The sequence below is a fragment of the Camellia sinensis genome, chromosome 6 (genome assembly GCF_055761805.1).
Source record: "Camellia sinensis isolate YWXY chromosome 6, ASM5576180v1, whole genome shotgun sequence".
NCBI classification, from domain to species: domain Eukaryota; kingdom Viridiplantae; phylum Streptophyta; class Magnoliopsida; order Ericales; family Theaceae; genus Camellia; species Camellia sinensis.
The window spans coordinates 174,289,149-174,312,574 of NC_138966.1; the positions used below are offsets into that span (position 1 = coordinate 174,289,149).

The 23,426-nt window shown below is 33.4% G+C and overlaps 2 protein-coding genes and 1 pseudogene across 3 annotated transcripts; 2 read left to right on the forward strand and 1 right to left on the reverse strand.

The window, feature by feature from the left end:
* The first annotated feature begins 9,400 nt into the window (after positions 1 to 9,400).
* Positions 9,401 to 13,493, forward strand: LOC145793048 (large ribosomal subunit protein uL14). The gene is made up of 4 exons (XM_082875436.1): positions 9,401 to 9,594; positions 9,705 to 9,989; positions 12,180 to 12,221; positions 13,081 to 13,493. Exons 1-4 carry the CDS (start codon positions 9,582 to 9,584, stop codon positions 13,161 to 13,163), a joined length of 423 nt encoding a protein of 140 aa, XP_082731562.1. The 5' UTR covers positions 9,401 to 9,581; the 3' UTR covers positions 13,164 to 13,493.
* A 2,595-nt stretch (positions 13,494 to 16,088) lies between these two features.
* Positions 16,089 to 17,173, forward strand: LOC114266207 (acid phosphatase 1-like; annotated as a pseudogene). Its single transcript, XR_014333551.1, has 3 exons — positions 16,089 to 16,388; positions 16,499 to 16,708; positions 16,918 to 17,173. The product of XR_014333551.1 is annotated as an acid phosphatase 1-like (transcript).
* Positions 17,174 to 17,898: 725 nt separating this feature from the next.
* Positions 17,899 to 22,940, reverse strand: LOC114292981 (peroxygenase-like). The gene is made up of 6 exons (XM_082875438.1): positions 22,820 to 22,940; positions 20,585 to 20,734; positions 19,676 to 19,761; positions 18,619 to 18,713; positions 18,389 to 18,514; positions 17,899 to 18,294 (listed from the first exon to the last, which is right to left on the reverse strand). The coding sequence occupies exons 1-6, from the start codon at positions 22,926 to 22,928 to the stop codon at positions 18,141 to 18,143; spliced, it is 720 nt and encodes a 239-aa protein (XP_082731564.1). The 5' UTR covers positions 22,929 to 22,940; the 3' UTR covers positions 17,899 to 18,140.
* Positions 22,941 to 23,426: the final 486 nt, after the last annotated feature.

The window sequence follows — 23,426 nt, forward strand, 5'->3', positions numbered from 1 at the left end:
AGTTGCTTCCTCTCGCTCGCCAGCTGGAGCTCCAGTGATACCACCTTGTGGCTTTCCGCTTCCAGCTCCGATCTGGTCGCGAGGAGCTTAGCACCAACACGGTCTGCTACATGGCTCTGCACCATCACTAACACTTCCATTTTCTTCGCTCTTTGCACATGTTCCAGTGCCTTCGCGCTTGCGCTCTGAGCAACTTTCTTCCAGCCCGCTATCTCCTCTAATAATTTTTTGAATTGCCCCTTCACCCCCTTCTAGCTGAACTCTTAGCGACTCTATCTCGATCTTCGCACGAGCTGCTTTATTCAACAAAGCAGCCGCCAAGGTCGCTGCCTCCATCTAGACTGAGCACAACCCTTTCAGGAGGTCGGCCTCCTCCAACCGGGCCATTGACTGCACTGCAGCGTCCTCTAGCACTCCCACTAGGCGGTCGGCCACCCTCAGGCTCTCCCCCCTTCGTCTGCCGAGTGACGTGACAGTGCGCGCGTGTGGTACAATGTGATCATCAACGCCACACTCGTACCCAGAGTGCTGGTCCCAGTTTTTCCTTCGCTGGGATTGGGGGTCACTTCTGGTACAGAAAGCATCGCTACCCTTTGGCTACTTGGGCTCAAGTTTTCTTTCAGCACTTGGGCGCCTAGACCCTCATCTTCCTTCGCCACCTGGGCGGCCTCCAAATGTTCTTTCAATCTTCAGTTTCTTCAATTTCGCTCTTTCTGATTCAGTTGATGATGTTGATTTTGATATTTTCAAGGCTGCTATGTTTGCCTCGGACATTAAGGCCCTATCAAGAACATCCATGTATTTTGGCAATTTTAAGACGCCAACTCGATCAAACACATCTAAGTCAAGCCCACCTTCAAATTTCCTAGCCTTTTTGTAGTTCTCGTCTATCATGTGGGGTGCATAACGGGCTAATTCAGTAAATTTTGTCTCATATTCAGCCACAGTCATATTGCCTTGTTTTAGTTGTTCAAATTCGAATACCTTCCTATCCCGGATGCATTGGGGAAAGTATTTTTTGAAGAAAATTTCTTTAAACCTATCCCATGCCACACCTTCATTATCATTCCGTACTAACATCCACCATCTCCTAGCTTCTTCTTTAAGCGTGAATGTTGCCAACAAAACCTTATGTGCCTCAGTACACGGAAATACCTCAAATATTTTCTCAGTTTCTAAGACCCAAGCCTCAGCTTTCAACGGTTCAATACCCCCCTAAAATTCCGGTGGTTTCATCTTATTGTATTTCTGTGTCAGTGTTATCATATCATAATTAGCTGGTTCAGGTACATGTATTTGCCCTTGTTGCTGTTGTTTCAGATTTTCGGTTAAGGCTTCAACCATTCTTTTTAACTGGCTAATTCTAACGTCAGAAGGTTCAGATTCGTCTATATTTCTTGTCCTTTCCATTGGCTACACACAAACAGAGTGCTTATTAATATAAGGAAAGTTCTCACTGATTTCACATTTCATTCCATATCAGACGTGTTTATACTTCATTTCAATTCAGATACAGTCACATGATCCCTTACTTTCATACGTTCATGTTCACATAGATTCCACATTCGGTATTGAAATTAGCATTACATGTTATTCCACTTAACTTCTTTGATCATGCACAAAGGTTTCATTTCAATTCATTTTCAATAAGGATGTGTTCATAATAGCTTACATACACTTAAACATGGTAATACAATGTCCCTATTTCATTTCTAAGACATTCTATAGCTCATATAGATACGTGTGTGTGGTATAACTCGTGCTCTGATACCACTCTATCACGACCCAAACTCGTCTTTATAGGTTTAGCATTGTAACCGACCAATAACCCTTGGATTACCGAAGGTCTCTGAACAGATTAACAAAATTAAAGGGCTAGTGGAAGCTAATACGTAAATATAGTTGTCCAATGAGCTGTGCTGACTTATATGAAACGGGATATTTAAAAACTTTATATACATAATCAAAAGTCAACCATACATTATACCCACACACATTACAGTATTTTAAGTATAGCCAACGACAACAAATCAAGTCTTAAATAAACAGAAACCACAGAACTTAAACACAAGACGCTTTGGGAACCTCCATGTGAGGCACAATGGTTGGCTGACAACAGAACACAGATCCGGACAAAAGCCTTCAGGCTCGGGCTCCAGAATGCTCACATATACATATATATACACACAATGAGCTAAAGCCCAATGAATAACATTAAAGCAAAGGGGTTAGTGAACGAAATCTGAATATAACATAAGTGTAAAACAGATCATAGCATAATCATTCTCATATCAGAACATAATAATGGTACATCCCATAGAATACATCACAGAACGTCTTCCAACTAGAGTAATCGGTTTCGGATACCGATTAAACACATATCACCACAATAAAGTGGCTAACGAGATCTCGTAATTACTTGTATGTCATGGACCCGCATTTTCATGCCGTCCCCCATGACTTGGGACTATCTATGGATGCCATAATAGATTTCAAATATGGAATATTCGTTCACGAAAACAGATATCATTTCAGAAATTATAACTTATCGCATAACAGTTGAAACATAGTTCATATCAACATATCTTTACAGAAATGTTACTCACAGTGGTTCCTGTAAATGGCCAATCAATCCTCAGATGTTGACCTACAACACAAAGGTACATAACACAAGTATTTCTTATCATTACACATTCATGTGGCCATTAAGACTTAGCTTTCATTACATTGGTTCTGATTCTTTCTTATCACATTACCTAAAACACACACACACTTATAAACTCTTAACTTAGTACATTCTTGATCTTAGCGTGTTTCTAATTCATAACCTCATTACTATAGCTTAATTAAGGCTTAGGAATGCCTAAGATGCAATGAGGATGTCAAAACATGCCTTGGAACACTTAGTCAAATTTTCTGAAAATAAGGTCCCCGCTCGAGCGTAGATTTCCTCGCTCGAGCGGACATGCAAACATGAGAGGGATCGCTCGAGCGAGACTTCCCTCGCTCGAGCGGTCTGCAAACTCGGAGAAAGTACTGGTTGGTCTCAATCTACGCTTGAGCTACAACTTTCACGCTCGAGCGGATCAACAATATGCAAAGGGTTTGCTCGAGTGTCCAAGTGGTCGCTCGAGCGGGATGTAATAGCCTACAAAACTACTGGATGCACGAAATGTCCGCTCGAGCAGCAAATCCCCCGCTCGAGCGACCTTCAAAAATCTGGGTTTTCCATAACAGAGTTTTGAGCTTCCAAATGCAAATTCAATGGCAAATTCGTGCATGGCTTGTTCATAAACTTGGAAAACTTATTCATAAACATGAACATATGATTTTCACCAATTATTTTTAGTCAAAACCCATGAATTTACCAAAATTAGAACCAAAACTTTAATGCATGTAGAACATACAACTCTTTTCTTCAAAACTCATGAAGTTATCAAATTGAGCTCATAAGCTCCATGCATGTAAGAAATTCTTCCCAAAACATGATTTCATGTGATTAAACATGGTAATCCTAACATGCATGTACATTACAACCTCCAAATTCAACACAATTGATGTAACTCATAGCTAATTTGGTAATTTAACACCTACATGAGCATGCATATATGAATTGTAACTCAAATCTTCATTCTAAGCTCAATGTACACATTTAAGCTCATAATCTTCATGTTGGTGACTTAGATTCATAAATTAAGGGTTGAATTCATACCTATAGTCTTGAATTAATCTAGCTCTTGCACAATATTACTGAACTCAAGCCAAATCTTCAACTTCTACCTTGAATTTACACTTTATCTCACTAAAATGGAGTCTCTTTCTCTCTAGGATGTATGAAATTAGATTTTGGCACTCAAAGATGGGCAAGAAATGAGCTCAAATGAGCTTAAGGGCTCCTATTTATACCTATGATGCTATAATACATTAATTAGAACATTTGGCTTGCCAAACGCAACTTAATGAATCAGACTGAATCAATTTTTAATAAAATTTGCCATATGGCTCTAAAAATTCCAAATAATATATCGGTGTAGTCAATTATGGTTTCGGGTGCTTATAAGGCTTTCAATTTATATATTAAAGTGAAATTCCAAACAGATATTTCTATAAGTAATAGATAGAAAGCCAAAATCATACAAAGTGCAGAATAAACACATAATTTATTTTAATCCACTCATTAACATCATTAAATACGAATTAGTGGCTAATCACATATAGGGGTTGTTACAAAAAGAATTCTTCCGCTGTCCTTGCCACACCCTCGGTCGTGCCGTCGCCATGTGATTACGTAGACCATTATAATTTTCCATGCGTTGGGTATCAGCTACCCCGGTGCCGCCTCCAGTCTATTCAGTATATCTATTACCATTGGGGGGATGGGCAACCTCAACTCCGCCCGCAATGCTTCTTCGTACAACGAGAACTCTGTCGGCCGCGCATCTGACGCCCTTTCCTTAGATGTGGGCACTCTCAACTCTATCTCTGCCGGAATTTGGTACTTCCTTCGTACCTCCTCCAGCTCTTCCGCCGTAAATGTGGACCTGTCGACCTTGGTATGCCAATGGTTCGGCTGGCACAAAGAAGTGTGGACCTATCTCTCCCATTCGGTCTTCCCTCTATCAACCTCTAACAACCCCTATTTTCTTTCTTATTCTTTTCATTGGACTGAAGCTACACTTGGGAATGAGGGACTACTGACATGGGTAAGCCCATAAGCGATATGGCCCATCGCTTAAGGCCCAATCCAAGATTCAAATACTAAAACCCAACACTACACCAAGCACCAATGACATCTAAACACTTGGCAAGTAAGGAACTAGCCACATCAGCAGACAAAGATCCTGCAGAGTTATTGCACCACACATCAGTCATTAATGAGTTTCCCTGCAGCATTTATTACGACAACCCTTCACATCGGAATAGAACAGCTTCACCATGAACAAGGCAAGCTAGAACATAGGCTTTCGGCCAACATGACAGCTCAGAGTGGACAAGGAAATGATGAGCAAATGATATAAGTAGGTTCCTAAGACAAAGAAAAGGTTAAGTTCTTTATCACCATTCCATCTCTATCATCTATCACTCTCATTCCTCTAACTTGCTCATCGGAGGGTTCGCTGGGGGACTCCCTGTTCCCCGTTGAACTCTTGTGCAGGTTTCTCTGTGGGTATCATTGATCGGACGACGGTTTGAGAAACGTGGATTGACCCGACCTGTTCTATCTGGAGCTCGCAGTATCATCATGTTGCATAATGCTCATTTCAATATTCCCCTTTAGGCGAATACAAAGCAAAATTTTCTCGTGTACTGAATATTGATTTGGCAAGACACATTGAGCAAACGTAATATGAAGATTATAAAATTACTTTTAGAGAAAGAGAGACAGTTCTTTTGATAAAAATGTTCAAACATATAAATAGATGCACTTTTGAAGACAATATTGTTGGCTCAATTACAATATTATTATTTGCTTTTAGTTTTTTAAACTCAAATCCATAATGTTCAAGGTTATTATCAGAATTAATGAATTTACTTTATTTTATGAGGCTATGAAATTTTGATTAGGATTTAATACCCCTGTTTGTAGAGCTGTGGGAAAGTATTTATAACTTATGTCTTAACAGCTTATAGCTTATAACTATGAACATAAGCTGGTTTCTGACTTATAAATTAAGTTTCTCCTGCCCTACTCAAAGAATAAGCTGATTTCTGACTTACAAAAAGCTATAAGCTGCATTGTTAAGCTAAACCAAACATATCAAAATAGCTTAAATTAAGTTGAAAGCTGAAATAAGCTGAAAAAAAGCTGTACCAAACAGGGCCAATGTCAGGTGTCGCGCACATTTGGTTAATATAATTAAAAGTGATTACTCCCTCTGTCCCAAAATAATGGTCCCTTTTGGGAAATTCAACTTTTTTTGGTAGTATAATTATTGCATTTGAAAAAAGGTAATTTTCCAAAATTACCCTTTTGATAGTACATTTTTTGGGAATATCAATGTCGTAATTGTACTTTTATATTGTTTATTAATTTAAAAGAAGGGCAAAATAGGAAATTTATATTATTTTTGTACTTGATTTTTGAAGAGGGACTAATATTTTGGGACAATGAAAAATGAAATAAGGGAGTAATATTTTGGGATGGAGGGAGTATAATTTATCATATCATATTCTTTATTTTTCTACACTTGTTTTCATAAAAAATCAACTAAAATATGGGGAATTATATCCCAGTGGGATAGTTGTTTTTTACACAAAAGCATTTCACTTGCACCCATCACGTAATTACTTGTATTTCACATATTTTTATAATTTTTATTTTATTTTCACTGTGTTATAATTTTTTCACTGAATAATGTTATATGTACCACTTAATGTATACACTGGTGTACTAATAAATAATGTGGCATTATTTGTATGGTTTTGAATATTTATAACTTGTATAATAAATGTGATCAATAATAATATTATAACACTAGTTGGCACGCTAGTATGTACACTGAGGGAATTATTAGTGAGGAGATTAAGTAAAATTGTGTTTGTTTTGATGATAGTTGTTAGTGTAGGAATTGTTAAATTATTTTTATATAAAATAATAAAACAAATATAAAAATATAAAAAATTAAACATTAATGTTTAAAAAAAATTCCCAATATGTAAAAAATAAAAAAATTTATAATCCCTTTACTATTTTTTTAATACCACCTCCACCTCTTCCATCTCAATCCTCTTTCCAACCTCCATCTTAATCCCCTCCTCCATCCTAATCTTTTCTCCAACACTACAAACAAACACAACACTAAACTTCCATCCTAATCCCTTCCCATCCATTGCACCCAAATCAAACGAGCCTTATATAACTAGCGGTAACCCGTGCGATGCACGAAAAAATAGACTATATATATTTTGTGTGATAAATAAATCATATTAATCTTAAATTATATCTTAATAGCGACAAGCCATAATATTAAGCCATCTAGGTAGATGTTAACAATAATTAACCCACAAAATTTTACAATAAAATTTGATATGCATAAGAAATTATTAATTATAAAAATTGTTGAGAATAATAGTATCACAATCACTTGATTACATAAATAACTTGTATCAAACTAAACAAAACATTAAAAGAGAGAAATTCTATAAGCTCAGAAAAATTATCATAAATTTACTTGGACTTTTAAATCAGTGGTTTATATTATTATTGTGGGATCAAATTATGAATAAATATCAACTTTTAATTATAATTTATAAGTAGTTTTTAAAAGATTTTAATCTAAGTTTGTTGCCTTGCTTATAAAAAGAACTTCTCAAACAAATCATTAATTGATTATATTAGCAACTCTCTATCTTTGATTTCCTCTATCAATGACACACTCATATCATATCAAAGTATAAATCATTCTCCATAGTTTGAATAATACTTGCATAGTTCCTACGTCATTTTAAAAAAATTAATCAAGATAAGAATGTCATAGTATTATAAAAATTATATAAGAGAATAGTTTTAATCCATTTTTTTTATAAAAAAATGATAAAAAAATTATTTGAATTGTACTTAAAAAAATATAACAAATGATAGCTTTAATCATTATATACCAAAAAAAAAAAATTTATATCGGTTACTCAACGAAAAAATGGTCAAATACAAATAGAGTCATGAACATTGAATTAAATCATATGGGCTCTAAATTGATAGTATAATCTGGTAAATCAACTAATAATAACATAGAGATATTGACAAATATGTAGTACTTCTCTATCATCTTTGTATTATATCCATTAATTTCATATATTATATGAAAGTTTTATTCGTCTCGATCCTTCAATAAAATAAGGATCAAGAAAACAAATTTAATAAGAAATTGATTCTAAACTTAATTATTGAAAAAACAAAAATTTCAAAGAGAGAATTTAGAGATGGGATTGAAGAAATACAATAACGAATGACAGCCTTATAAAAAAAATTAAAAAAAAAACATAACAATGATCTAATGCAAATTATTTTTAATAACTAATAGAAAGAATCTCAAATTATTACCTTTTATAAATATAGTGAAGAAAATTAATTTTGTGAGATTTTTGTGCTACCTTATCCCATTTAGCCTTTATTATTTCATTATTAATACTATTCTCATTCAGAGCGATAATTTTTTATTTTATTTTATAATCTTTATCATTTGGTAGATAATAACGAATAATAAAAATTATCAAGAGAAGGTTAAGAATTTAATAAGAGATAAGAAGTTATAGATAAGAACATTTCATAAGATAAAAAATTTAAAATAAAAAAAGATAATATGTGATGGGGAAAAAAAAAAGAGTAAATCAAAATAAAGATTTAGATATATATGTTTTTGATAGATATATAGATTAACAAATCATATCTTTATCTAAATTTTATTATTTTAATTTTTTGAAAATCAATTATTTAATCTTTATCTTTATCTGTAGGCCATGAAATTAATCTTTATAAATTATTTATCAATTTTTTTATGTTTATTTATCTATAAGTCATGAAATTATTTTTTTAAAATAATTTTTAAAATTTTTATCTTTATCTATAGGTCATGAAATAAATTTTCATAAATTATTTATGAATTTTTATATGTTTATCTATAATGAAATTAATTAAAGTACGAAATGAGGGGAAAAAAAAGAGAGTAATTTTGTTTTGTTTTTTAAAAAAATCAATTATTTAATTTTTATCTTTATTTGTAAGCCATGAAATTAATTTTTATAAGTTATTTATCAATTTTTATTTGTCTGTTTATGAGAAGAAATTTTAAATTATTTATAAGTTATGAAATTAATTTTTTTAAATTAATTGTTTATTTTTTATCTTTATCTATAGATTATAAAATTAATTTTTAATTTTTATATGTTTATCTATATAGACGAATTTTGAAATTTAAATCTTTATCTATAAATAATGAAATTAATTTTAATTTTAATTAATCAAATAAATAAAAAATAAAAAAATAGAAAATATAAAAAGCAATTAAAGAAAGTTACCACATAAAAAAAAAAAAAGAATGTTTTAAAACTATGAAAATTTAAAAATAAATGTTTAGAGACTTTTGACAAATAATGGCCCTGTTTGGTAAAGTTGTGGGAAAGTGCTTATAACTTATACCTAAACAACTTATACCTTATAACTATGAACATAAGCTGATTTCTGACTTATAAATTAAGCATCTCCTGATTTCTGACTTATAAATTAAGCATCTCCTGCCCCACTCAAAGAATAAGCTGATTTCTGACTTCCAAAAAGTTATAAGTTATAAGCAATAAGCTAAACCAAATACATCAAAATAACTTAAATTAAGCTGAAAATTAAAATAAACAGCTTTTAAGCTGCACCAAACAGGCACAATGAGCCTACTAATCTTGAAAGCCCACACATCCTTGAAAGTTGTAGTCCTATAGAATTCTACAGTACTTTCCTCCAGATAATACAAAAGACGAAGGTGTTTTATGTAATTTTACTGATATAGCTCACTAGCACAAACCCTAGATTTAGCCTTCTCTATAAATTCCACACAAAACCCTAATCTTTTCTATTCACTCTGCAGGCAAAAATGTCGAAGCGAGGTCAGTTCATCTCTCTCTCTCTCTCTCTCTCTCTCTCTCTCTCTAGACGTGTATTTACGTATGTATGTATGTATGTATGTATAGTTTTCATGGTTTTTGGGTGATTGTAGGGCGTGGAGGATCGGCGGGGAACAAGTTTCGCATGTCGCTGGGTCTGCCGGTGGCGGCGACAGTGAACTGTGCTGACAACACCGGAGCGAAAAATCTCTACATCATTTCGGTTAAGTGTATCAAGGGAAGACTCAACCGCTTGCCCTCGGCATGTGTAGGAGATATGGTGATGGCCACTGTGAAGAAGGGCAAGCCTGATCTCAGGAAGAAGGTCATGCCCGCTGTCATCGTCAGGCAGCGCAAGCCCTGGCGCCGAAAGGACGGTGTTTTTATGTACTTCGAAGGTCTCTATCATCAAACTCTATGTTTTTTTGGTTGATTATACTCATTGTGATATCAAATCTGTTTGTTTTGTGCTTTTGTGGTTACTTTTTATGGGTAATTTCTTCTTGATTATACTAATTGCGATATCAAATGTTCTTGTTTTGTGCTTTTATGGTTACCCTTTTATGCTTCTTAAAAGGGTTTAATTTAATGTTTCTTGTTGGTTATACTGATTGTGATTTGAAATGGGTTCGTTTTGTGCTTTTCTGGTTACCTTTTATTGAGGTTGTGTTTGGTTGAGTATTTGATGAGGGAAATGGAAAGGGAAGGTGAAATAGAAAGAAAAGGAGAAAGAATTGATAAGATTTGAATTCTAAGTTAGGTTTGGTTGATTTGGGAAATGGAGAAAGAAAATAGGATATGTGAACCAAAAAGACAAAAAGTGGATTTGCATTTCCCCCTCACTTTCCTTTCCCCTGTGTTCTCCATTATAACCAAACAAAATGTGAGATTGCATTTCCTTTCCCTTTTCATTTCTCTGATCAATTCCTCTAACCAAACACGTCCTAAAGGTTTTAATATTGAGTTATTTAGGTAGTAATTGGATGACTATAAGTTACATTGCTTTATACAAGTTGTTTATAGATTTATGAACTTGGTTGATCATACTGATTGGAATTTATTGTATGTTAGCTGTATTGCTTCTTAAATCTACTTTTTCAATTGTCTCTGATGGGCTGTGAAATTTTAGGATGACATGATATGGAAAAGAATGGTATGCTGGTATAGCAGCATCTTGATAAGTGAATTTATCATTCACGAATGATAATCCGGTGCTTCCTGAGACCAGCTACATTAAATGTCAATCATTAGATCGAATGGGTTATTATCTCTTAATCTGTACCTGCTCTGTCGTGGTCTGATACATTTCATCTTTTTCCTTTTTGTTTCTTAATCTCTCCTTTGTCCTCACTGTCATGATTGATTATTTACTAAACATCTATTTGGTTTTCATTCTCCCTTTTCTCATTTTGTAATCCAGGTTTAATAATGAGCTTAAGGGGAATCTATTTCTTCCTGGTTATTTCTGCTGGTGATGTGGTGTGAGAATTACATTATCTATTTAGGGTTTCTCTACACCTCCCATACCCAGCTAAATGCACATTACCAATCTTGCCCTATATTGGATGATAAATCTGTTTATCACCCCTGTCAAGATTGGGATATGTGAGTCTGAGTTTATCGTCATCTTCTTTAATCTGTCATGATCACTAATTTTCTGAACCATTGGATTATTATGGTTTTTGGACTAATTTGATTTAACAGTGTATTTATCCTTTCCAGGAAGGTTTCTCTTCAATTAATTGTCAATGTGTAAATTTTAAACTTGGCCACCCTCATTTCATGTCTTTTGCTTGTTTTTGCTATAAATTTGAGATCATTGGCTTAATTTGCAGAAGAAGAGCATCGAATCTATGTTAGTTAGGGGAAGTTTTTATGTGTATCGGATCTCTTTTAACCTCCCATCTGTAGTTTTTTTCCTTGAAAACCCATGTTTATTGTTTTGGATGCATTAATTTTTGTCAAAGAATCTCAAGTTAGTCCACAAAAGTCTCTTTTTGGTACTTTCAACTAGTTTATAAAAGCCTCTTTAGCTTGCTGTGTGATTGGTGCTCTTTTTGTTCAGTCTTCTCTTAGAAAACCAAAATTGGATTGTTTAGTCATTCCAACAGTGAGCAAATATCACCAGACTAAGTCAGGTATCCTCCTTTATGCGTGGTTGATACAGTTACATGTCTGGAAAATCAACAGTGTCTATCGTTACAGATGTGATGATGCTCCTCAAGATCACATTTGCTCCATTTAGGCATTACATGTCCATTGTTTGATATGTGCAATTGGACCATTTTAGGGGAAGTAGTTGTGCATATACAAATAAGCTTTAATCTGCCGTTACAGTTCTCTATTTGATGCAATTACTAGCCTGGGAAAAAATGTATATTGTTTCAGATGCATTAATGCTTTTCAAAGCATCTAAAGTTGGTCGGCAATAGTCTCTTTTTGGTGCTTCCTTTAACTTCATATAAGGCTTCTTTTGTATTGCTGAGTGGCTGGTTTAGATTGCTAACTGAGGATTTATTTTTCTTTTCCAAGAATCAATTGAATGTTCTTTTTGATGTTGCTAATGTATACTTTTTGCATTATTGCAGATAATGCTGGTGTCATTGTTAATCCAAAAGGAGAAATGAAAGGTAAGTTATCATTTTAACAAATTTAACTTAATTATTTTTTTAAACCAAATTAAGAGATATTCCCATGAACATTTGATTGATTGATACATTATTGCAACCCTTTTTATGTTTGGAACTGTTGAGAAAAAGACAAGTCTTTTGTCGCATTTGGGCCTATTATTAGTCTCTCTGATGTTTCTATTTGGTAGAAGTGCCCATTCTTTATATAAATTGTGTATAGCCTTTTCTCCCCCTTCTCTCTTTTTAAACTAAAATCCCAAACTAAAGCGTTGTTTATCTGTATGTGCTTTTCTTGTTTCTTTGCCTTGTTGTAAGGAGAGTTGGTGGTTGTTACATTTGCGTCCTTGTAAGGTCCTACTTTGGCTGTTATATGTTTCCTATGTTGTTTGACTAAATAGAAAATGTCATATCTTATGGTTTGAATTTTTGAAATTATTGATTCTGGCAATAGAGTATTCTGAGTATAATTTTTTGAATATTTTTCGAAGAATTTCCAGTAGGGAATTGTACATGTTCAATCAACTTGGCTGTTGATATGATATTAATTATTTATTGGTGTTTTGGTGAGAGGCTCCTCAATGAAACCAATTCACCAAAGGAAATTTGAGCTTTATGAAATTCAAAATATCTTATTATGGATGGTAAATCAATTCATGGAAGTAATGTGGATACCAACATAATTTTTTGGGGGGACCTCTCAAATTAAAGACCTTCCTTGCACTGTTGACTTGCTGCTTCTCACACCACCTTTAAATGAGGGGTTTGTTTAACAATTTCCTCTTCACTGTTTATTCCAGTGTGAGTTTGTTTTTTTGGCTATTGGATATGTATCTAACCACTGGCTTCATGGTGGTTTCAGGATCTGCTATTACGGGTCCAATTGGCAAGGAGTGTGCGGACCTGTGGCCTAGGATTGCTAGTGCAGCCAATGCTATTGTCTAAGTTCTGAACTGAAAGGGAAGTTGAAAGACTTGAAGAAGCCTTGGAAGAACTAAGCAAGTGAAGTGCTATGGATTTATCCAAAAAAATAGTCTCATGTTCTCGTGTCTTGGATTTACCCCCCAAAAAAATGTTTTAAATACTCTTTTGCTGAGAGGTGCTTGACCTTGTTTTCAATTTTGGATCATAAGTGTTCATCTTTGGCAATGACGTGTTTGTTATTCATTTGGCTTTTTGAAGTATTTAAAATTGGGTTTGAATTTGTCTGTGTTTATTGTTGGTAATTCTTTGATGAGGAATTTCAGGATGCAATGGAGTACAGTTTTTGTTTTATATTGTATTGATTTTATGGTATTGTTTTTAAATTTATTTTTAATAAATCAAATTGATTAAGATGCTGTCATGTGACATTTTTTTTAATGAACATGGTTGCATACAATTGTAGGTTTTGATTTTGCATGGATGTAGAGCCTGAGATGACTGGTTCATGTGAGCAGTCTAGAGGCCAGTTTTTCTCTTATGACTCCTAATATGCAGGTTTTGATTTTGCATGGATGGAGCCGGATGACTGGTTCATGTGAGCAGTCTAGACTCCAGTATTTCTCGTGTGGCTTATCATTTTTTTTTTCAATGATCTTGCCGTGTTTTTTTATTACAGTAAGACATGTTAATAAAATACATAATTTATAGTTTTAATTTTAAATATAAATTGTTGAATCATCGTAATAAAATTATTGCAAGAGGTCCATTCTGGAGAATCATGAGTATAAATTCATACCAAAAAAGTAATATCTTGAGCATCTTGACATACGCGTAGCTGCCTCAACTTTCTGTTCATCATTACTACTAGCCTTCGCTTGGTTTGAAAAGTTTTATGCTCTCGTTTGATAAATTAATGAAGTTAATACTTTAATAAGCTCGTAAAGCTCGCCTCTATCATGATTATTAAAGTAATAATGTTAGTTATCATGAAATAAATATTGTGCAAAGTCTTTATGAAGATTTTCTATACCTTGACTAGTGGTAATGTTTTATTATATGTTATGCAATCACTCTTTAATTATTTTTATAAAGATTTTTATGATATTTATTTCACGTAGCATTACTTACTTCAATTGAAACTCTTGCACTTAATCTACCATTGGCAGCCTTGAGAACTTGAAAATCGGAAAGGAAGATGACGACAATACTAGTTCAAAAAAAATTAAAACCTAAAACCTTGAAGGATGATGACGGTATTACTAATCCAAAACAAAAAAAATGTGTGCACGTGTAAAATTGGACCAACTCTTTTTGATTTGACTCGTTAGCAATCTTAATTTTAAAAAACAATATTCCATAACAATATGACCAAATACTAGTATTAAAAAAGATATGAAAACACACAAAATAAAAATAAAAAGAATAATGCTTGGGACTCCCTTTTGGGGGTCACCCCCTTTTGTCACGTGGCGGGTGGTGATTGGAGAAACAGGAAAAAAAAGAAAAAGAAAAAGTAACCAATGAGAGAGAGAGGGGGTCAAAGGGGGTGAGGGGAAAAGGGGGGATGAATCATTGTTGAAATAAAAAACATAAAGTTCTATTTATTTAAATGCTCAATAAGACTGTTTCTGCTAGTTGAGTTGCATTTTGGTGCCCAAATTCGTTAGAATTTGCTGCAAAAGGACTTGTAGCACATATCCTCAGCACTCTTACGATCTTGGGTTACATTATTGCTCAACAAGTGTCCTGTACATTGGCATCAGCTTGGCTGATCTCAACTGATGCAAACATGATGATCAAGGCAATGAGAACCATCCGCGAGTTCCATTGCACGTTGCAAGCTCATTTAAATTGGCACTATAAGCATATATTGGCACTAATTTCGTGTTGAGATTTTCTATTTGAAAAAGTAGTTTGTCCTTATGTTCTATCACAAAAAATCATACGATTTGTTTATTTTTTAAATTAAAAATTAATTAAATAACATATCATGCAACTATAAGCACATGAAATGAACATTTTGAGGAGAGAAGATCCATGATATTTCTTTCATATACATCCAATCAAATCAAGACAATTCCCTTGTGAAAAAAAATGGTGTCAATTATCTTTGTTCTCATTCACATTTGAAAGCATTTAGGCTCCACATCTCCATCAAATGGATTTTTTTCTTCTTCTTCTTTACTTTAAGCCATTTGAACACCCTATCATGTGATCTACTAGACAAGTAAAAGACATGGTGACAACTAATTCCAATAAAATACCCATGCGATCCCACTTTAACTTGTCACCAATTCCTCGTTAAAATCCCAATTCTCTCTCTCTCTCACTCTCTCCCTCACTATCCAAAACCTCATTGTACCTCTGTTGTCAAACATGACAACAATGTGGAAAACTTTCGGTAGCGTTTGGTAGAGTTTTAGAATTATGATTTGATAATAAAGTTGTATTTTAAATTTGTGAGTTTTGAAATTATAATTTAAGTGTGAAATATTTGTTTGATTATAAATTTTAAAAAGAATTTTGAATTGGGTTTGAAATGAATGATGTGATATATGATATTTGATTCAAAAACTTACAACTCATAACCAAACACACAACCCAAAATTCTATTCAAAGCTCATAAAAAATTTTAAAAAAATTTCAAAAATTTTTTTTATTTAAAATATAAAAATAGTAGGTGCAAAAAAAAAAAATCCGAATACTGTCCGGTTAAATGGCCGGACGTCCAAGTAGACGTATTTGCAAAAGTGGGTGTTGAATCAATTTTTGAAAACTATAACCAAACACCTACCTCAAACCGACTATAACCAAACACCTACCTCAAACCAAGCGGTGGCATTAACTCTAGAAAGCTCTACCAAACAGAGCCTTCACTTTTCTCTTAACTTTCTTGGGTGTTTGCATTGGTTTGATAGCCGCAGATTGGAACATTTTGAACCAGAAGGGAAAACATGGGGTGGAAATCACCTTGAAAAATTACTGTGAGAGTTGGAGGATGAATGTTGAGCTTCACAACATCTGGGAATTCGAAGTCATGCCCAAGGGATGCACGGAATAAGTTGGAAAATACATGAACTCAATCCAATACAAGGTGGACTCAGAGAGAGCAGTTGATAAGTGCACTGCCACTGTGTTTCCTAGCGCTAGCTGCAGCTTGAAGAGAGATGGCAGAGATGCCCGGATTTTCAACATCCACGACACGCTCTTGTCGACCGTGCCATACTAGAAGAAACACCATTTTGGGTAAGTTTGATCTGTACTGTAAATTCGCTAATCCTATAATCATTGTACAATCTTGGCATGTTTTTGGTAAAATGGGTATTTTTTTTTTTTTTTTTTTTAATGTGACATAGGGGAGAAAAGTTGAACATGAGCTCTTTGGAAGAGTGGCAGAGTAAGGCTAAAGGACCAGCTCTTGAACACACATTGAAGCTTTTTAATGATCTAAAAGGGAGAGGAATGCATATCATTTTGGTTTCTCCAAGAAGAGAGCAACTTAGAACAGCCACTATTGACAACCTTGTTGATGTTGGTTTCCACGGGTGGACTAGTCTTATTCAAAGGTTTGTGCTCATTTATCTATTGAAAAATATCTAACAGATCTTATTTTTCCTGATAAATATGATTTAGTCATATTTACCATCATATTAATAGGACTCACTGGTACTTTAATCAGAAAAGATTTGACTAAATGAAAAAAATTTCATTTTAAAAGTAATTTTATGTACCTAAATGTATGTTTGATTGGAACATTATTATCCTTTTGATGTAGGGGACCAAGTGATGAATATAAGGAAGTACAGAAATACAAGGCTGATATAAGGAAGCAATTGATTGAACAGGGGTATCACATTTGGGGCATTGTTGGAGACCAATGGAGTAGCATTGAGGGACTCCCTACTGCTAAAAGAACATTTACGCTTCCAAATCTCATGTACTATGTTTCTTGATTGATCAAGAGAGACTCTGTTTACAAGATTTGTCTTGTGATAAAAACTATATATTTTATGTTAGAAATTAACAAAAATTTTTATCACTATATATTTTATGTTAGAAATTAACAAAAATAAAGCTATGTTTGTATACTGTTGATGAGTTGATTGATTTTTATCGAGAGTCTGCATTTTCATTCACCCTTGCACCATGTTTGCTTTGTTGGACCTTTGGGTATGTATATACGCTTGTGCATCTCAACTTCTGGAACTAACCAACAATACTTCTGCTAAAGTAATATTTAGGAAAAAGATATACACGAATCTTATACTCAAACCTGTCAAAATGCTAGTGGCAAATCTTACAATTAAGTCGAGTTGCCCTTTTACTAGATAATATTCCAACTTCAGTAATTTTCACTTTTCCTAAGTGACCATAAATAATCGGTACTAAAGTTAAACTTACCAGCTTGAGGAGCTCTCAACTTACAAAAGCATTTAATAATGTCGCTTTGAAATCAAAGAATATTGAAAAAGTCTCTCCCTTTTCCAAAGATTACTGATTTATCGTGTTAAGTTATAGGAACTTAGGAACGTCCATTCACATATAGCACAACGGAGCTTATATACAGATTTGATTGTTTCCCCCCTAAATCTTGGGATTCTATTCTTCTGAATTGAGGAGAAAAAATGATACAATTACATGCTCTAAATCTCAATCTCTCCCCTAAAGGTGCAGTGACATTTTTGACATTATGATATTTGGAAATGAGAGAACCAAAATCAGCTACTACATAGAAATTTTGTACGAAAATTCTGCATTACTCAAACCCTTATGTTGTCTTTTCATTTTATTTACTCAGATTTTATTGCACACACTAGGCAAATCCATTACATACACATCCAACAGACATATATATGTCTATAGACAAGTCTAGTAGCAGAATGTTTAGCCACAACAAAGTCAAAATATGCACAAAACAGAATTACCTCATATTAAGTGATTTTCACAACTACTTAAAGTAGATGGCCATTTATAGCCACCACAAAAGCCAACATTGGTTCAGCCCATCTTCTCCTCGCCGCCCATCTGCATCTTGGCACAATACTCAAACAAACTCCCATCAAAGCAGCGCCTAATGGCTTCCTTGGACAGCAAACCTTCCTCATCCCTAGCGAGAACATACAGTACTCCCCACTCAAACTTACTTGCAAACCTTCCAAAATAGCAGTGAAACAAATTATTAAGCTAAAGGAATCCAAAGCAACATTAATGGAAATAGAATGTAGTGTGCAAATCTTGGCACAAACCAGCCAAAGATGTCAAATGCTTCTCGATTTCCCTGGGTCATTTCCCAGATCTCTCCAAACGTGAGCTTGTCGGGGACTGTGCGAGCGTACTTGCTAAAGATGTTTTCAAAGTTCACAGGCATGTACCTGCATATTTATTGGATATGGAATGCAAACGTAAACAACATTAGAGAATTGTAAACTACATTAGATGATCTATTTGCATTACTTGTGAATTCTGATATGCTTACCTTCCTTCAGTGTCATAAGTTGCGGAGTCACTCCCATGCTTGCTTTTATGGATGTTGGCAATGTATATAGGGAGAAAAGGAGAAGGTATCCACCCCTACAAAAATACCAGTGCGAGGAATGAGACGAGGGAAAAAAAATCACTAGTGTTTTTGCTATTTTAAGCAATGACTGGTTATGATTGAAACTAGAGCCCTCCGCTTCAATAGTTTAACCATTAAAACCAAGAGAACCACAAACAATCCTCATCACTTGAATTATTTGAGACTCCCATTGCTTGAATTATTTGAGACCAGTAAAATGAGGCCTTCTGAGGAGTTTTGAGTTCAGTTTTGTATTGTTGGAATGTTTTTTGTTTTTTCTGTTCTCATTTTTCTGTTTTGTTTTTCTTGTCTTTTGAAACTCAAGCTCTAAGCAATCTCCCAAATCAAAGACTTGCGCGAAAATGATGTTCTCCCCACACAACAAACAGAAAAGACAAGCAATTAGAAAAGATAGAAATAATGGAACCATTGGGGTTAACACCATGGCCAGAACCTATGTATCTCACTAGGAGGTCATCCGTTTTGTCAAAGCATCCAACTTAAAACCAATTAACTACTGCAAGAGTGCAGGAACCTCTAGAGTATATTAACCAAGCTTGGGTGGCTCAAAGAGACGATATGAGACATGTATATTTTTTCAATATACAGAGTACATACAGAAACAAAGATTATTCTATTTACTTTTAGTTGACAGGTGAAGGAATGATCTCCCACCAAACAGGGGAAAAAAATATTTCAGATTGACTTGTGTTTAAAGAATGAATACAAGGTTCTCACATGACCTAGAAACAGGCCATGTGTTAGATAACTCAATGTAACGACTATAAAGAAAATCAAGGTCAAATGTAGATTATTTTGCTTTAAACTCCAATTTTTATTTGTTTTTTCTTCTTTCTTTTCCAAAATAGTTAGCTAATTTTTTAATGAGGCACATGATCACATTTGAAAATATTTACATAAGTACTGCTTCGAAACACATCAATTATTATTTCCTAGAAAAAGAGTATGAACTTACGGGAAGTGTAGGGTAACTCAAAGCTCCATTAATACCAATAGCTATTATAAGAGATGCAATCATGTTGAAACCAATTGCACGCAGCCCTGCGATAGAAACAAAAAGAAGAGGGCAATGTTTACACTTAGAAACAATGTTTACAGTTTCCTTACAAAGTATAAAACTAATGACATTTAGAATTGACACTCTGTTTGGAGGGTGAGAAAGGAAAAGAAATGCTTGTGGTCTCTCATTTATGAGAAAAAAAAATATTTTCACTATCATAGATCGGATGGATGAGAAAGCAAAGCATATGAGAGAGAGAGAGAGGAATATCAGTGGAACTATTACTTTTCTTTGGGCAATCTTATAACCAATCAACTTGTAAATCCCATCATAAAAGACGGCTTACGTTGATTCATGAATTTGGGAAGGGATTTGAAAAGAGAAAGAGAAAAGGGGTGTGAAATATTTTCCCTTTCTATTTCCAAGTCACTCTCTCCAAATCATGAACCAAACATAGCTTTAGTTAGCAAATTCTCTTTCTCACCATGTCTCACTCAACTTATGAACAATTTATAAATTGAACATGAGAAAAGAGTTTACTTTCTCATCATTTCTTATCATTTCTCACCAAACCACCCCATCCAAACGTAGTGTGAGACAACTCGTAACCCGGCATTTTTAAATTCCGGACAGCAGAGTGATTCAACCAGCCACCATATTGGCATAGCCAAAGACAAAACTTGGGAAACTTGAATAGTGAAGGCCATAGCCCTTGACCAACAGTTTCATCTTGACAAAACGCACAAAAACAATCAAATCAAATTTTCTGTCTTTCTTTCCTCATTATTTTATTTTCGGGAAGGTGAAGTTATGGTCCAGTAGGAAGCAAATGATAGCATGACAAAGTAAATGCATGGAAATTACCAGTATATGTCTCCCAAGGGTAAATGATTCCATTGTCGTCCATGTCAAAAAAGGCCACATGTTGCTGAAGAACACTCAACCCATAATTCTTTTGGCCTGGTGTTCCATTTGGATGGTCTGTATCTGGAGCAGCCAATGCTCTGGCCAAATCTGAATTCATGAATGCCAAAGAGACATTAGTAGCATAAAGGTGGAGGCTTTCTAAGACTTCATTAGCACAAAGATAGGTGGGTGAGATGCAAATAAGATATAGTATTCATTTTACTTTTTACACACATTTTCTCCTTTTCTTTTTAAATTCTTAACCAAATACGTGATATAAACATAGCCTAATGAAGGGGCAGAGGCACTCAAGGGTCAGGGGATCACGTGCCCCCTCTGGGTTTTTGGAATTTTTTTTTTTTCAAACATAAAGAAAATATTTTAAATAAAAAAATTTATAAAAATATTATTTAAAGTGAAATGTCAATGACATTTTTAAAATTATGAGAACAATAATGGTTATTTCGATTGAAAGTAAAGAGACTATGATAAGTTATATTATTATTTATAAAAATTTCAATATAATGGTGATATCTATAATTATTGACATGCAAACATAATTAACCTCAATGAAGATATATGAAATTTATTGGATTGTTACGTACATTTGATACGTAGAGTTTGTCCTTCATATGTTTTTTTTCTATTCCTAACTAAAATGACCATTATATAAATTATAATCAAGTAACACATTTTCAATTATAAAAAAAAATAAAAAATTACAATAGGTCATAACTAATACCAAAATGAATCATAACTAACTATTACTTGATATATAGTAATAGCCAAAATAACAACCACAAGAAGTTATAACTAAATTATATCTAACACTATAATTTGTCATAACTAAAGACCACGAAGATCATAATTATGACATATGATAAATACTTTTTTTTATGGTGTGTTTTATAGAATTTCTCTACTAAAATATATTATTTATATCTCAACTTATCTTCATTTTTAATTTTTCAATCTACCTATAAATAGTTACTCCCTAATATTTATATAAAATTTAATCTCAAATCCTATAATTTTAAATTCATATTTATCTAAATGGACTCTTAATATTTAAGTTTAGTGATATCTCATTGTTGTTTATTATAAAAATAAAATAAAAAAATTTGCTTGGTTAGAGTTTTCCAAAAATACTTTTCAGAAAATTCTACTTTCTTATTTTTTTGGTTTTTTATTTTTATTTTTACTGAATTTTTTTAATATTTTAAACAATTTTTTTAATTTTTAGACATATCTAACATAAATATACCTAAAAAGTAAAAAATTTGTGAAAAAACCTTTTAAAAATTCACTAAATACCAAAAATACAAAAAAAATATATGAAAATTCTGTACATTATTTGTATTTTTATGTATTTATTAATTTTTTAAAATATTTTTTCACAAATTTTTTACTTTTTAAATACATCTAAGTAAAGTGCATCTAAAAAAGTAAAAAAAAAAATACTTAAAATTTTAAAAATATTCACTAAAAACAAAAAAACACAAAAACTAAAAAACTCAATTCTCAAAAAATTTAATCCAAAAAACTCAAACTAAACAGATTGATGTTATCATTAATTTGTGCCCCTCCCCATCAAATTTCTGGCTAATGACACATATTACACATATTTGATTGAAGTGTTTGGGTAGGAATTTTTTTAAAAAAATAATGTGTTTGATTCATGAATTTGTGTAGAAATTTAGAAAAAGAAAGGAAAGAGATAGGTTAAATAAGAATAAAATATAGTTAAATTTTACTTACATTTTTCCTTTTCTTTCCAAATCGCTACATCCAAACACAGTCTAAAAATTTAATTCTGTGCAATTACACCCTCACGCTTAACCACTTATTATTTTTTGAAGCCACTTTTGAGTTTTGTGATTACAAAGACAACCCAAACTTTATCTTGGACAACCAAACTGCAATTATATATTGTGAACATAAAAAAACCAGTCTAAAATCACAAAACAACAATGAGCTTCCAAACCAAACCGTCACTATAATCCAATCCAATTCCAAACACATCGTTTACTCTTTACTCTCAAAAGTGAGAAGAATATGTTTCAGTTAAGTGGCTCTCAAAAGTACAACCCAATAACCCAAATGCTAGGCTAATACAAAAAATGCAACTGTATTGACTGACAAAATGTCAGAGACCAAAAAAAAAAGAGTAATGAAACAGAGAGAGAGACATACAAGGCTTAGGAAGAGAGGTCTCCAAATCAGTCCGAACCTTTCTCTCCATAGTCACCGGCGCAAGAGGAGCCTCCGTCGCCATCGCATTCCTGTCCTGAGTCGCCGCCATCTCTCTCGCTCTCTCTATGATTCTCTAGTTTGTGTGTGTGTGTGTATGTGTTTTATAAAGAGACTTTTTGAAGGGGTTGTTCGGCGGTGAAGAAAATGGCAAGTGAGAGAGAGAGGTGTGACGTATGGGAATGGCCACGGAATCAAATCCGTGGCAAGCATGCAAAAGTGGTGAAGCTTGGTGACTGACAGGTCGTGCATGCGATTTTTGGAAACCAAACATATTTACCTCACAAAAATGAGTTTTGTTTGCAATTGGAATTGCGTGTTCCACCTCCCGAGGAAAAATTATTTAATAATTTCGAAATGTCACGTGAGTATATTTTAAATTAATCGCTAATGATTATTCATACTTTAAGAAATACTAAATAATCATTCCTTCACGTGCATACACCACCTTGACTTTTCTTGGTTGTGCATTTTAATGTTTTTTTAAAAAAAAAAAATTTTAAAAAAAATCCAAAATATTTTCTATTTTTTACAAAAATCAAAAGATAAG

What these genes read in the sequence shown, in the direction of transcription:
- LOC145793048 (XM_082875436.1), top strand. An exon ending in TGTTTTTATGTACTTCGAAG is followed by an intron (nt 9,990 to 12,179) that starts GTCTCTATCATC and finishes GCATTATTGCAG; the next exon opens with ATAATGCTGGTGTCATTGTT. An exon ending in TCCAAAAGGAGAAATGAAAG is followed by an intron (nt 12,222 to 13,080) that starts GTAAGTTATCAT and finishes TGGTGGTTTCAG; the next exon opens with GATCTGCTATTACGGGTCCA.
- LOC114292981 (XM_082875438.1), bottom strand. Translation starts at nt 22,928, where the DNA reads ATGGCGGCGACTCAGGACAGGAATGCGATGGCGACGGAGGCTCCTCTT. An exon ending in CCCTTGGGAGACATATACTG is followed by an intron (nt 19,762 to 20,584) that starts GTAATTTCCATG and finishes TTTCTATCGCAG; the next exon opens with GGCTGCGTGCAATTGGTTTC. An exon ending in GCATTTGACATCTTTGGCTG is followed by an intron (nt 18,295 to 18,388) that starts GTTTGTGCCAAG and finishes CTATTTTGGAAG; the next exon opens with GTTTGCAAGTAAGTTTGAGT.